This window comes from Aulonocara stuartgranti (assembly GCF_965226115.1).
Source record: "Aulonocara stuartgranti genome assembly, chromosome: 12".
Taxonomy (NCBI): domain Eukaryota; kingdom Metazoa; phylum Chordata; class Actinopteri; order Cichliformes; family Cichlidae; genus Aulonocara; species Aulonocara stuartgranti.
In genome coordinates this window covers 26,117,648-26,131,117 of record NC_138948.1, presented here as the reverse complement: position 1 = coordinate 26,131,117, position 13,470 = coordinate 26,117,648, and the positions used below count along the sequence as shown (strand labels likewise).

At 42.5% G+C, this 13,470-nt stretch overlaps 1 protein-coding gene across 1 annotated transcript in view; it reads right to left on the bottom strand.

Moving 5' to 3' along the window:
* The window catches only part of rorb (RAR-related orphan receptor B), a 22,553-nt gene extending 9,083 nt beyond the window's left edge, over positions 1–13,470 (bottom strand). Inside the window, exon 1 of the mRNA XM_082555849.1 lies at positions 13,019–13,470. Within this exon, the coding sequence (XP_082411975.1) occupies positions 13,019–13,025 (7 nt within the window). The 5' untranslated portion in view covers positions 13,026–13,470. The remainder of the gene's footprint in view (positions 1–13,018) is intronic.

The window sequence follows — 13,470 nt, the reverse complement described above, 5'->3', positions numbered from 1 at the left end:
TATATATATATATATATATATATATATAAAAACAAACAAAAAAAAAACACCCAGCACGCCCCTGCGGGCGGTTTATCCTTCAAGCTCGGGTCCTCTACCAGAGGCCTGGGAGCTTGAGGGTCCTGCGCAGTATCTTAGCTGTTCCCAGGACTGCGCTCTTCTGGACAGAGATCTCCGATGTTATTCCCGGGATCTGCTGGAGCCACTCGCCTAGTTTGGGAGTTATATATATATATAAGTGTCTGGCAGAATGAGTTTGCAGTATACATAATTGGATAATCTCTTGTCAGGATCAATGGAAGCAGTTTTCTGTCTAGCAACTGCGCAGGTACAATCACTTCAATGTAATCCCCCTGCCCTTCAGTGTTACTTCTTGTACGGGGCGACCGTGGCTCAGGGGGTTCGATCCCCGGGCTCTCTGTCCTGGTCGTTGTGTCCTTGGGCAAGACACTTTACCCTACCGCCTACTGGTGTTGGATGGTGCAATATGACAGCCTCGCTTCTGTCAGTCTACCCCAGGGCAGTGTGTGAATGAATAGTGGTATTGTAAAGCGCTTTGGGTGCCTTGAAAAGCGCTACATAAATCCAATCCATTATTATTATCTGTTTCAGGAGCACTAAAAAAAAAAAGAAGCTTTCAAATGTTTTAAAAATTTCCAGAAAGTGAAACGTTACTCTATGCTTTCTCTCAGTTTTAGGTGTGGAAAGCTTTGGAAAACAGAGCCAGGATTAAACACTGACATCTGCTATAAAAAAAGCAAAAATAACCCAAACATATTTGCATATTCAAAGTAATTTTTTTAACAGGGCATAGGAGTAGATCTACCCAGGTAATTGATTTTTTTCTCTTTAATTAGAATGAAACAGCATCTTTATATATGTATAAATAAATATCTAAATTTATATATTCATTTTTGCCTATCCGCCCCCTGGTGGCCACTGAGAGACATGAAACATTTTTTACATGCTGCCATGATCCTGGACTATGTACTCTGATTCAAGATGTATTGTTACACATATCTCCATAGTTATAACTGATGATGTAAAAGGGCCTTTAATCCCCTTATCTATCTCTAGTAACTCCTGATCCGTCTCAGGGGACCACCCATGACAGCCCTAGCAACAAAATGACACACTGTTTGAATGTGTGCTTAAGGTATCACAGGTATACTCTGAGTTCTGGTGCAGCCCAAGCTGTGACCCATTTCCACCAATTCTCGGCCAGCTCTCCAAACTGGGTCACAGAAAGGCACTGGACTGGGATGACACACAGACTACATACACAGAGCTGTCAATGAACGCGGCCTGTGCACCCCTATTTTTAGTCTGTAAAACAGGTCAGTTGCACCCAGGACATGGCCGGTATCAACAGACCACATTTTGCGTATAACCAGAAGACAGTACAACAGTGCATCAGCCATGCTTCTAATTATTCTTTGCTCTCGCAATCCTCTTATTCTTTCTGGTTGGCACTGTTAGTCCCATACTTTTAGTCAAACTCTTTGATCAAAATGTTAATCGTGAAGCAAGTTAATCTCCGTGGGTTTAGACAATCTGAATGCGTTCAGCCCACACCTGCTGCTGTCTGATGTGGATATACGGCGTTATTATTTCTGTTGATTTCTCAGAACAAGTGCTTTACATTTTTTCCTCGTCCTCTACACCGATTACATTATATCTTGACTGAATTCCTTTTACCCCATGGGAGATTGTATTTGTCTTTGTATCAAATCATTATGCCCAAAAGAGCATGGGCGTGTGGGCATGTGCATTGTTTCTGTGTGTGTTTCAGGGATGGTTTGAGTGAGCATTTCACTTATAAAAAAAGACTCAGAAAGATAAAGTATGTGCACATGTCTGTGTGTGTTTGGTAAATTGTGTGTGTGTGTGTGTGTGTGTGTGTGTGTGAGTGTATGTGTGGGTGTATGCATTGTTTACTGTGTCTATGTGTGTGTGTGTGTTGTGCTCATTGCCAATGGGGACTGTCAGGTAGGATATAGGGAGACGGTCATGACAGCATAGCTGTTGCCAGGGTGACCACCCACTCTCTGCACTCGTCTGGCTGTCACCGCGATGATGTGCTAAGCTGTCACAATCTTAAAGGAAATGATGTCATTGGTGTTTGGAGCCAACTCGGTGTATCATCACCGTTCGTCCTGTCGCCCTCCCTAAGCGGAGGTTTTTTGAATTGTTCACTTAAGGACTCCCACTTCCACATCCAGTCAACAATACAGACTATACTGTAGCTGCAGCAGTGGATTATACATGTAGCAGAATTAAAGACGCGTTTATCTGTTGGCTGTTTAGAAAAAGCTGCGTTCTTATTGTTTTCAAAGTTGGAATGTATGATAATACTTCTTGGGCGTTGGATTTCATGATTTTCCATTACAGAAGCAAACTTAAACCTTAAAAGAAGCGGTGGAAATAAATTTCTAAAGATGAAAGCTTAACATGAACAAGTCTATTGCAGTTCTTCCACTAGCCACTCTTAGAGGACCAGCCACTCATTTCTGTTTTTGGAAATTGTTTTGCTCCTAGCCACATGCCTTTCTTGAGGGTGGGTGGGACTTTTTTCCAACCGGAGCTGACCCAGTGAGTGACAAGGTCCTCAGCCAGCCGGAGCACGAGCGTTATCCTGAGGTTATTATGTAAGAACGGGACTGCAGTGCTGGCGATTCCTCAGCTAAGAGGAGGATCAGGCCTGCACAATCTCTTGAGGGAGAAAAAGATGGAGCGAACCAACTAGAGATGAATTTCGCTTAAGAATCTGGGAAGGCAAAGATAGTTGCTGTAATGTGAGTCACGCACGTGTGTGAGTGTGTGTTGCTGAGGGTTGTACTGCACCAGCACGTGTGTTGTGATAATTGATTTTTAATGAAGTGAGGATCTCCTGTGAATTTCCTGGGCTGGCCCTTTCCCTAAATAGAGTCCTAATTATCCATATTGCACTACAGGAAAAAAAAAGCAGCAGCCTTGCACCGATATCTTAGCAATACTTATTTCTAAAGCACATAAGTAGCTCACACACAGGGCTTGCTGAGAGTTAATGCACACGTAGATGCACAGAGAATGAAGCAGCTATCTGAAAGGAGCTTGTTTATATTGACAATGTAACAGCAAAGTGAGGCCACTAGGTGTTGCTAGACAAGTCTGAGTTGCATGTATGTGTGTGCAAGTATGGGTGTGTGTTTCCAAAAGGGCAGAATGGACATGCATGTTTCATTCATTTAGCCTGCAGGATGGGTCTACAAAAGAAATGTATTGAAGCAGCACACAATATCACGCAGTTTACAGCGACACAGTGCACACCAGAGACTGGTGTTCACTTTCCTGCCGTAACTTTTGCCAGTGTAAGCCACTTCAGAAATGCAAACATGACTCCTACTGTAGTCCCAGGGGTTGATTTGTTGGGGATGAATGTGGGTGGTATCTCCACTTCATTAAAAAATATGCATAGCTTCTTCCCAGTTAACGTGATATCTTCTGGGAAAATGAAGGAGATCAGCACTTTACCCCCCACCAACACCCCTCCTTGTTAAATCTGAACAGCTCCGGCGCTGGTCTTAGATGTCTATATACTGTGAATTATGCTATCACTTTTCACCATCCACTCCGCTTCAGTCTGTTTGACTTTTTCATTCGTGTGTTCCTCCTCGCTGTAAGTGGCTGTGTGACTGGGAAATCATTTCAGTTTCTGTATTTCATGATCTATTTCCATCTCTCAGTGAAACTCTGTCTCCCTGTCTCACAGAACTTAGAGGAACAAGCGGAGGTTTTTCTCCTCTCTCTCCTTCTCTGCCAATGATGAAAAACACTGAGGAAACTTTTTGGTGGCGTGATCACTGAGCGGATTAATGCACACAGCTGGGAATAGTTTATAGCAGTGCTTCTTGGGTTATCTCCCCTGTGTTTCCTGTCATGTTTCCACATCATACTGTCCCATTAAAATCAATGAAACACTGCCACGGCATATGGTTTCAAATGGACCTCTGCGCTCGTGTGTGCTGTCACACTTTCCCTCTTTCCTATATATATATGTGTGTGTGTGTGTATATATATATGTGCATGTATGTGTATGTGTGTGTGTGTGTGTGTGTGTGTATGTATATATATATATATATATATATATATATATATATATATATATATATATATATATATATATATATATATATATATATATATATATATATATATATATATATATATATATATATATATATATATATATATATATATATATGAAGGACTGATTGACTTTCTGCTCCGTTTTTCAGCCTTCAGTACTTACCACAAATTAATTTTTTAGGAGCCCTGTGGCCCGGCTAGATGCACACATTCCTCCTCAGTCGTCGCTGTCTGTATTGTCTATTCTCTCCTTAATCCTGACCTTCGAAGTTTAGCAATGCTTAGTGCTGTTTTCTCTGGCTTCTGTTTGTTTCTTTGGGACAAAACATATTTAAGGTTCAATACCCAGCTGGGTCTGCTTTTTCTATTCATTTTAAAATAATGTTTATATCTTAGGTGAAGTTTCACTGATTTCGAGTCAGCTCTGGTGCTTGTAACACAAATTTAGGAACAACTTGCAAAAATCAGAACTGAAACAATTATCCAGCTTCAGCCTTCTAGATGCAAACTGACCTCAGACCTGGCCTGAAGTAATAAAGATAATGCTGACATGAAACAGCCTCATTAAAATACTGTAAGTTGGCACAGCCGTGCACCGGTCCCTTCTTTTCCACAGTCTGCTGTGCATTGAGTTTTGGTGATAGATATTGTCGCCAAACATGTCTTTGTCCATTTTGTAGTACTTACAGTCATACTGTTGCTGCAAAAGCATACATTAAATACCCCCGCCTCTGCTTTTCCCATTGGTATATCGTCATCAACCCCCTTCCTGATGTAATACATAGACACACGCATAAAAGTGTCAGAAAAAAACAGTGCCGCTCTCGCCCTCCCCCCATGCTATATGTCAGAGGGCATGAGCTTGTCCAGCTTGCCGTGCGGCCCCAAAGCACTCTGGGTAATTGCTCAGATAGCAGGTCTGGGATCAGCTGCAGTTTGCTCATAGAATATTGTGCCGTGGTGTGATTGGACGCTGCGGAGAGGGAACAGAAGGGGGCCACTGGCTGTAATCCAGAGCATCGATTCACATGCACAGGCATGAACACACACACACACACATGCACCCCAACATGCTCCCAGAGACACATTCAGACAGACAGAGACGCACATTGAGACATGCTTGAAAGAACACATTACTGCATACCACTTTCAAAAAAAGCAGACTTTACAGTATGATTTTTATGGTCACACTGCTCCCATCCTAAATCCAATACACGCACAGACATGCACGCACATGCACACACACATAGTCTCCCATCCAGTGCAGCATGTGTCCTCAAATAGATAAGAAGGAGACAGAGGTGTGGGAAAAGAATCCACGGGGTAAACTGAACCCCTCTCATGGTCACTGTACACAGGCGTGCACACTCCAACCACCCGGGTGACCTATGAGGCCCTGATAGCCTCTGACCTTTCCTTAAAGACTCAGAAATCAGAGTGGAAGGAACAAGTCCAAGTGTGAGAGGCCTGCATCTGGTCATTACCATTCTAAAATCAGGCAGTGATAATATATGCATACACACAGGAAAACACAAGCAAAAAGACTCTTTAGAGTTCAGTCTCTCTCTCTTTTTTCCATTTCATCTCGCACCTTTGCCCTCATGCTAGCAGACACCTATGACGTACACTGAGCTGTGAAACACTGAGCAGTGTTCAAGCTTTGTTTGGGTGAAGCGAGTCGGTGCGAGGAAGAATATGTTTGCACAAACACTGACTAAGAAACCATCGCTTTATTCCTGAGATGAGAAAATAACACTATGTTAGCATCGGCCATTCTTGCTTAACCTCACGCTCCTCCTACTATGGTGTTTCTCTTGAGTCTAATTGTAGATGACAGTGTGTGTGTGTGTGTGTGTGTGTGTGTGTGTGTGTGTGTGTGTGTGTGTCTGACTGAGGGGGAAGGGAGAGAAAAGGTGGCTATCACAGTGTAAGAGAGAAATGGAAAGAGAGGGACATCCATGGAGAGATGGGCAGAAATTGCTCTCACTTCTTACATAAGGCAGAGAAAAATTTTCCCGCAGTTTTGTCAGAGTCGCATCCTTTCTAGTGATAATCAGTTGACGAGCAGATAAAATCAGGGAAACGGCAGTGTCAAGATGAGAGAAGCTGAATGGACTTTAAAGCATTGACGAGAAGGGGAGCACTTAATGTGACTAGCTAACAATTAGAGTACGGAGAAGAGGATGGAAAACCCGTCTGTGGGACTGTTTTAAATTCAGTTAACAAGGCTTACTTCTGCATCTGATACACTTGTACAGCTTTAATACAGCTTTAATAACTGCATACACATATTCGTCCTACTGTTGAGTAGGGGTGAACAGAAGCTAACAGCTTTTATTTAAGCATATGCCTTTAATATAAAGTCTCTGCTATTCTAGAAAATATGATTTTTAACTTCATTAAATAATCTGACCCTTAAAAGAAGGGTGTACATGGTAAGACGTTCTTCCACAAGCTAAAATAAAAATACCTGACATTATGTAAAGAGAGACGATGTGATTTAAAACTGTTTAACCATTATCTTATTAATAATAATGATCAAACAAAAAATAAATGCTTTCTTAAAGGACCACTCTGGTTTCTGCTCAACATTTCCCAAAGCATTCAACCAAAATGTCCTTTTTTTCAATTTAAATGTTGCAGTGATACCTCCAGCTATTACTTGCTGCTTTTTTTTTCTTTCTCTCTTTTTGCATAACACCTTTCAAGACCAGAGAGCCAAAGTGTTGAGTTAGAGATTCTTGCCCTGCTGCTTGTGAGTTCATGAAACCCCTGGTAGTGAAACAGGCTGTCAGCTCGAGTGTGAACACGAGCATATGAACGAGTTCCCTTTGAGTTTACGCGTGTACTAAAAAGGTTTCAATGTACTTGTGTTTCAGTGCTTCTGTTTAAGTGAGTGTGTGAGCATGCACATGTGTGCCTATATGTGTGTGTGTCCTCTCCCAGGGATGGCCGCTAATAGCTCGCCTCGGGCAACAATTTAACTCAGCCTAACAAGGTTCTCCCCAAAGTGGCCCCAGGGACATCTCTCATAGAGGCAAATTGATCACAAAGACTATCACACAACTCAGCTCGGCTCGACCCAGCCTGCTCTGCTCTTTACCTGCTCTCTTTCTCTCTCTCTCTCTCTCTTTGTCTCTAGCGGGATGATTTAACAGAATGCGTTATGAACATTAAATCTGAGTTAAGTGAGCAAAAGCAGCAACAGCGGCAGCCGTCTTGGTTTCAGAATTGCATTCTCTTTGTGAATGGCAAGATCCCTCACATCAACAGCAAGTGCTGTGGACACACACACACATATGTGAGTACTCTCACGCACAGAGTTAAGAGAAGTATCTCATGACTTGGACACAGTAACTGAGAGATAGAGATAGAGAGAGGGAAGAAAGGCAGACCTAATAAGAGTCCCTTCAATGAGATTACAAGCACTAAAACAGGCTAATCTTTGTCATTAAGAAAAGATGCCGCAGTAGGCTAAGTCATATTATAGGCTTATTGCAGCTTTCTGCAGAGAACACCTTCACAGTATAGGGATATAATGTGCCACTTCCTCTGTCATCTTCACATCTTGTCTATAACTTTGGAGAGCCAGAGTCCACTTTTTGTGCAAAACCTCTTAAAAGTAAGGGCCTTGCAGCACTTCCAAGTAATCAGTGCTGTGCATAATCAAATCATATACGTATATGATTATGCGTAGCGTAGAGGGTAAGCTGACACACACCTTTAGTTTATGGACTAATCTGCTTTGAATGTTAGCTGAAGTCTGATAGGTGGTTAGCAAGCGTGGACTTTGGATACCTCTATAACAGGTACTGCATGTTATTCATTGCTTCAGGCAGCTAGAATGTGCAAGTGCTATGAGAACAGGATAGCTTGTATCTGTGTGCATTTGCACCAGTATGCATGCAAGAAAATTTAGTTTTGCACCCTAACTCACCATTTCATACAAGCACACACTAACTTGCTTAGGCAAACGCACACAAACGTCCACACTTGCACTATTATATAACTCTTAAGTCTCTCTCTCTCTCTCATACTTGCCCTCTTTTTTTCTTATCTCACTCATTCACTTGCTCATAGTCTCCCTTCTCTCATTCTGTTTGTCTCGCCTTTCGTTTTCTGTGTATTCGCCATATAGATTCTTAGCTCGATTCATGGTCTTTAAGCAGATAGAAAAAAGGAAACCTCCTAAAAACGAAATGAACTGACTCATAAAGTGACTAAACTTGAATAAATGACCAAATCTCTACATTGTTCTAGAGTAGCAGAAATCAGAATTTACTGTAAAAGTGTGTGCGCAATGCTCACTGACTTTGGACTATCAGTCGGTGCACTCGATGTCCCTCTCCCCAGAACCTGATTTGTTATGATATGATAATTCTCACTTTTGATGTGAGCATATTTTTCCTATAAAAGGAACCCCTCCAATGATATCTTTGTCATATTTTACTCGCTTTCTGTGTTTAATAAGCGCAGTCACCCTCTTCCCCCGGTTTTTACTTCAGTGTAAATCAGAGGAAAATGTGAATATTGAATATCATTGTGCGTCCACTGAGACACGCTGCCTTCATGGATGAGTAAAACTGACAAAACAGAAGGAGCTGTCAGAGGACTCTATGACTTCAAGGCAGATTTAGAGTTTAGGAGTGGTTCAGGCAGAAATCCCTCCCGGCTAAGATAAAGTGGAGACACAAACTGAAGCGTGCCGTGTAGCCCACGCTTTGTGTGTGGAAAGATTTAAGAAAGAGGGAGAATTGACTGAGGAGGAAAAACAGTTCGCCTAGGCTCCCCTAGACGGCCGCGGAGGGATAAAACCAACACTGGGTGCATGCTGAGCGCATGCAAAACAAACACAGGCTATGATAGTGGCTCAGTGGGACCGCAGAAGTGCTATCCAGGCAGCACACGCACGCACAAAGCATGGTGGAATGTTTTAAGTAGATGGCTTGAAAAAAAATCTAAAGGTCAGGTAAGACACACTAGGTGAAGAGTAGACGGTGAGTCTTGAATGCAAAATGAGTGTGTAAGTGTGTGTGTCGCAACAACACTCTGGTGCCGGTACCCGTTTCAGTCAGTGGGGCTGTGTTGAGGGATTAACAGTGTGGCCTGCATGAGCTTGGGGTAATCTCTCCTCTCTTCTTACATAACACTAGACCATTACTCAGCACAAACACACAATAAACAACACAATCAACAACACCGAGCTGGACAACAGACCACACATGCAGTGATAACAGTGCAAAGCAAAGATTCACCCAGACCGGGTGCACAAAAAGAGGTTTCATGGCGACAATGGAAAGCAGTGATTTGGTGTAAATTAAGTTTTGGGCTCAGTTTCTAAATCAGTATGAATAATGGCAACTTATATTTTGCATGTTGTTACTCATAGTTGGTACTGAAAGTGAAACACAGGCACAACTCAGCGCCACTGATCTTTAACCTTTACTTTATCCCCCTTAATGGCACATGATACAAATACTGGCAGTTAAATGTAATCACAGTGTAGCTGTGAACATCTGTGTTTATTATTCTGCATCATTTCTATGTATTCACATGAGTCTTCCTGTGTTGTCATCCATGTGCTTGTACATCGGCCTTCCGCTTGTTTGTGCTCAGGAGAAAAACAACAGTAAACACTGAACACAGACAGCCAACAAGCACTAAATGGTGGAGGTGCTTCTTTAATAGTTTCTACTGTTATAAAAAAAAAGAAATTATAGGAACAAACATGAAAAAATACAAAAAAAAAGAAAAGAGAGATGTTTAGACTCCAGTGTAAACTAAAGCCATTTCAGTTGTGTGCCACGGATTTATCTAAACAGACAACTTCCATTGTCTTTGACTAAAAATTGATCCCGGGATGCTTTCGAACTGGACAAATCAATTCGCAAACGAGTCTCTAAAGCAAAGCAGGATGGGACTAATTCTATTGGCATGAGGCCGTCATGCGTAGTACTGCAGCTGTTTGTGTCAGTGTGCGTTTTCAGAGCTTTCGGATTTTTAATGTGTGCACATGCTGCCTTTCAAGGTAACATAAATAATGCCAGAAATGGAAATGACCATTAATTCTTGTAGATTTGAGATAAATATTTTTAATGACCCCCCCCCACACATTATTCTGGATCTCCTGCCATTATCTTATTACTTTATTGTGCTCTCATACTCTTCCACTTCCTGTCATCCCATCTTATCCCACAGTGTTAGGAGAATGAGAGATGGTGATTGGCGCATACTGCTAACAGAGGAGAAGTGGCCCTGCGAGCCCCTCCTCCACTGTTGCTCCCTCCATCGCTGAACTTGTGGACCTGCCTGACCCGGGTGCATTTGGAAGCTCTTAGGCTTATAACAGTAATAAAAAGGATACACATCCACGGGATAATGTAGACTGTGGGGATCACTGAGTAACACAGGAAGCTACTCACTTGCAGAATACATGTCAGTTCATGCTTGTGTGATGCTGTGTATGTTTCCAAGCACGCATATGCTAATCTCACAGAAGGGCTCTGATCTCTTATTGATTATGGCATTAATAAATGATTTGGTAGGAGGTTGCTGTTGATTAGCTCAGACATTCTTTAGGTTAAACTAATTTCTGCAAAAAATTACTTTAAAAAATCAAACATTCATTTACAATAACTAAAACGATTCATCCAAATAAATAGGGCATAATTACTTAATTATATTTCATTTATTGTCTTATTATAGAGACGTAAAAACTAAAACTCTGTTGCCACTTAAACACATATATATGGCCACTTGCCACTGTTTCTAATGTCATTTGATGGGTTTTAACGGAACACCTCTTACAGCAGAGCTTCACCACATTGCTGTTGAAAATACAGAGATAATGAGCCTGTTTACAACATCCTACACAGCACTGAGCCAGCTTCGTTTTCAGAGAAGCAGAAAAGGCCTCTTATGATTATATTATATGTTGTTTCTCTGGCTTTTCCAGGCCGGGCGATGGCGTGACATCACATCTTCGGTCAGGGCTTCAGGAGCTGTGGCTATTGTTAAATGATAATTACCACGGCTCATGAGGGGCCTCTATTTTTTTTAAAACCTTGTGGTTGTGAGCACGTTTCTGTGCAAGGGCAGCCGAGACTCCACACACACAGACGCGCGCACACACAGGTTGGGAGTGGGGGCCGCACGGCCCACACTGATTTAATTCTATCTGACAAAACCCTTTGGGGCGTGCAGAGGGAGAGAGGAAGATGGAGAGCGAGGGAGAAAGAGAGAGATAGACATGGTAAAAAAGGGGTGAGAGAGACGCTTCAGGGGCCTCTTCTGCCAACCATGGCTATTAAGTGAAAGCAGGAGCTTTTGGTATACCCCTCCAAAGCCTCCCATGCACGAGAGTAGTCGCAAGGCCCATTAAAATGTGGATAAAATACAAGGTGTGTGACAGAGGAGTTTGCCATGGGATTGCAGAAAGAGAGTAAGAGGAAAAGATGTTTGGCCTCCTGTTTTTTCTTTTTTTTTCTTGCCTAAGGTTTGATGGCCTGGAGCTGAGGCAGCAGATAGCTTTACATCTTTACATGACATGGACACATGAATAGATTGATGTTTGACCTTTTTTCTCTAAGTAATAACTGCAATAAAATAATCCGATTACAGTGTATTGTTGTTTATCGTCATAACTAATAAGCAGGTTAAAATAACGGTGACGCAAGTTTGCTTAATAATTATTCTGACCGAACATGCATACAGTATATGTATATGATAACAATATTGTTCCGTGTAAAGAAACGTAACGAGTATTTTATTTTTAAGCTAAAAGCTATAAGCTATAATTTGACAAATCACAGGCCGTGGATTTCTGTGACATGCCTTTACTTTGAAGGCGACTTTGTACCCTTGGATCAAAATTTTCCAATAATTTCTCACCTCCAATATAGGAACATTCAGGCATCATAAAGGCCACCTCATAAACGAATTAACTTATTTCTGAGGCCAGTAAGAAGCGGTCCGGCCAGTTAAAACAGATTGGCTTATAAATGAGAGTTCAAATCATCCAGCTGAACGAGTGTTGCAACTTTAGCGCCAGCGGTAATTGCACAACGTCGAGAGTAAATAAAGCGAATTCCAAAACACTAAGCTGATAATAATAAGGTTAAATATTAAAGCCTTCGCGCTGGACTTTTAATGAACTGCAAATAGTCATGAAGGAGAAACGAAAAACGCGCATTTTCTGCTGTTAATGGAATTTAAACGTCGAGCAAAAGGCTAAGGGCAAAATGACCTGTGCGCGAGTGTCCCTGTGTATCACCGTGCGCGAGACAGGTCTTGCTTATTGCGTGCGCGTGAGCGTCCAGAGGACGGCATTGATAATGAATTTCAACATTCTCAGCGCGGCGCAGAGAGTCGGGAAAATGGGTTAGTGGAGCGCTTGAAAGTGCACATCCCTGAAGCATTCAATAAAGTTTACCATCAGAACATAACAGAATAAAGTTTTTTTTCTCCCTTTTTTCTTCTGCACATGGGCTAATCTAATCCGATCTACCACCCTATCCGCAATTTCCGCCGGTGTGGAGTGGAGCTCAAATGATTAAGCTAAATATAATGCGGCACTTTTAATTTCCAATCCCAGACTCCAGTAAAATTTGCAGGAACGCGCGCCTGTTCCACACACACGCTCCTGAGTCAAAACACACACGGAGAGGGATCCAAATAAACTTTACAGACTACTTAAGGTGGCTGACGAGATTGCAGAGAACCCCAAACACACTGCTTTAAGCTTAACATTGAAAAAAAGAGACAAATTCAGATTTTCGCCTAAACCTCCCAGAATAAACTTTCAAAGCTAAATGAGTGATAAAAGCTCGTCGTGCCGCGTGTGACTGTGTGTTAAGTGGGAGAAAGTGCGAGCACAGTGGGATGGTCTTACCTCGCATCGTGTCGGTGTTGCTGGAGCTGGTGCTGAGGCTCGCTTCCCAAAGCAGCAGTCATGAAGAAACAAACACTTAAAATAAAAGAAGGGGCTACGGGTGGTGGTGGTGGTGAAAGATCCTCGGTTAAAAACAACAACGAAAGGAGTGTAGATGATGTGCGTCGACGTCCACTGGCTGCCCTGAGTGGAAGCGTCTCTGCGCTAAAAGCATCCCAGAGCGGGGCGCAGGGAGGCGGGCTGAGGTCGGTTGGTGCGTCGGTCTGTGCGCTCTGGTTGTGTGGCCGCTTTTCTCATGATATCTGCGCTCTCACCTCTATGGGAGGGTTTCACTATTTTCTGGGGGCTGAGGGAGGGAAGAGCGTATAGGAGAGCTTTACCCGGCGGCCCGGATTGGACTGGAGCACTTTCCGCTCCTCCCACTCTCTCCTTCTCAGCCTGCAGCCTGGAAC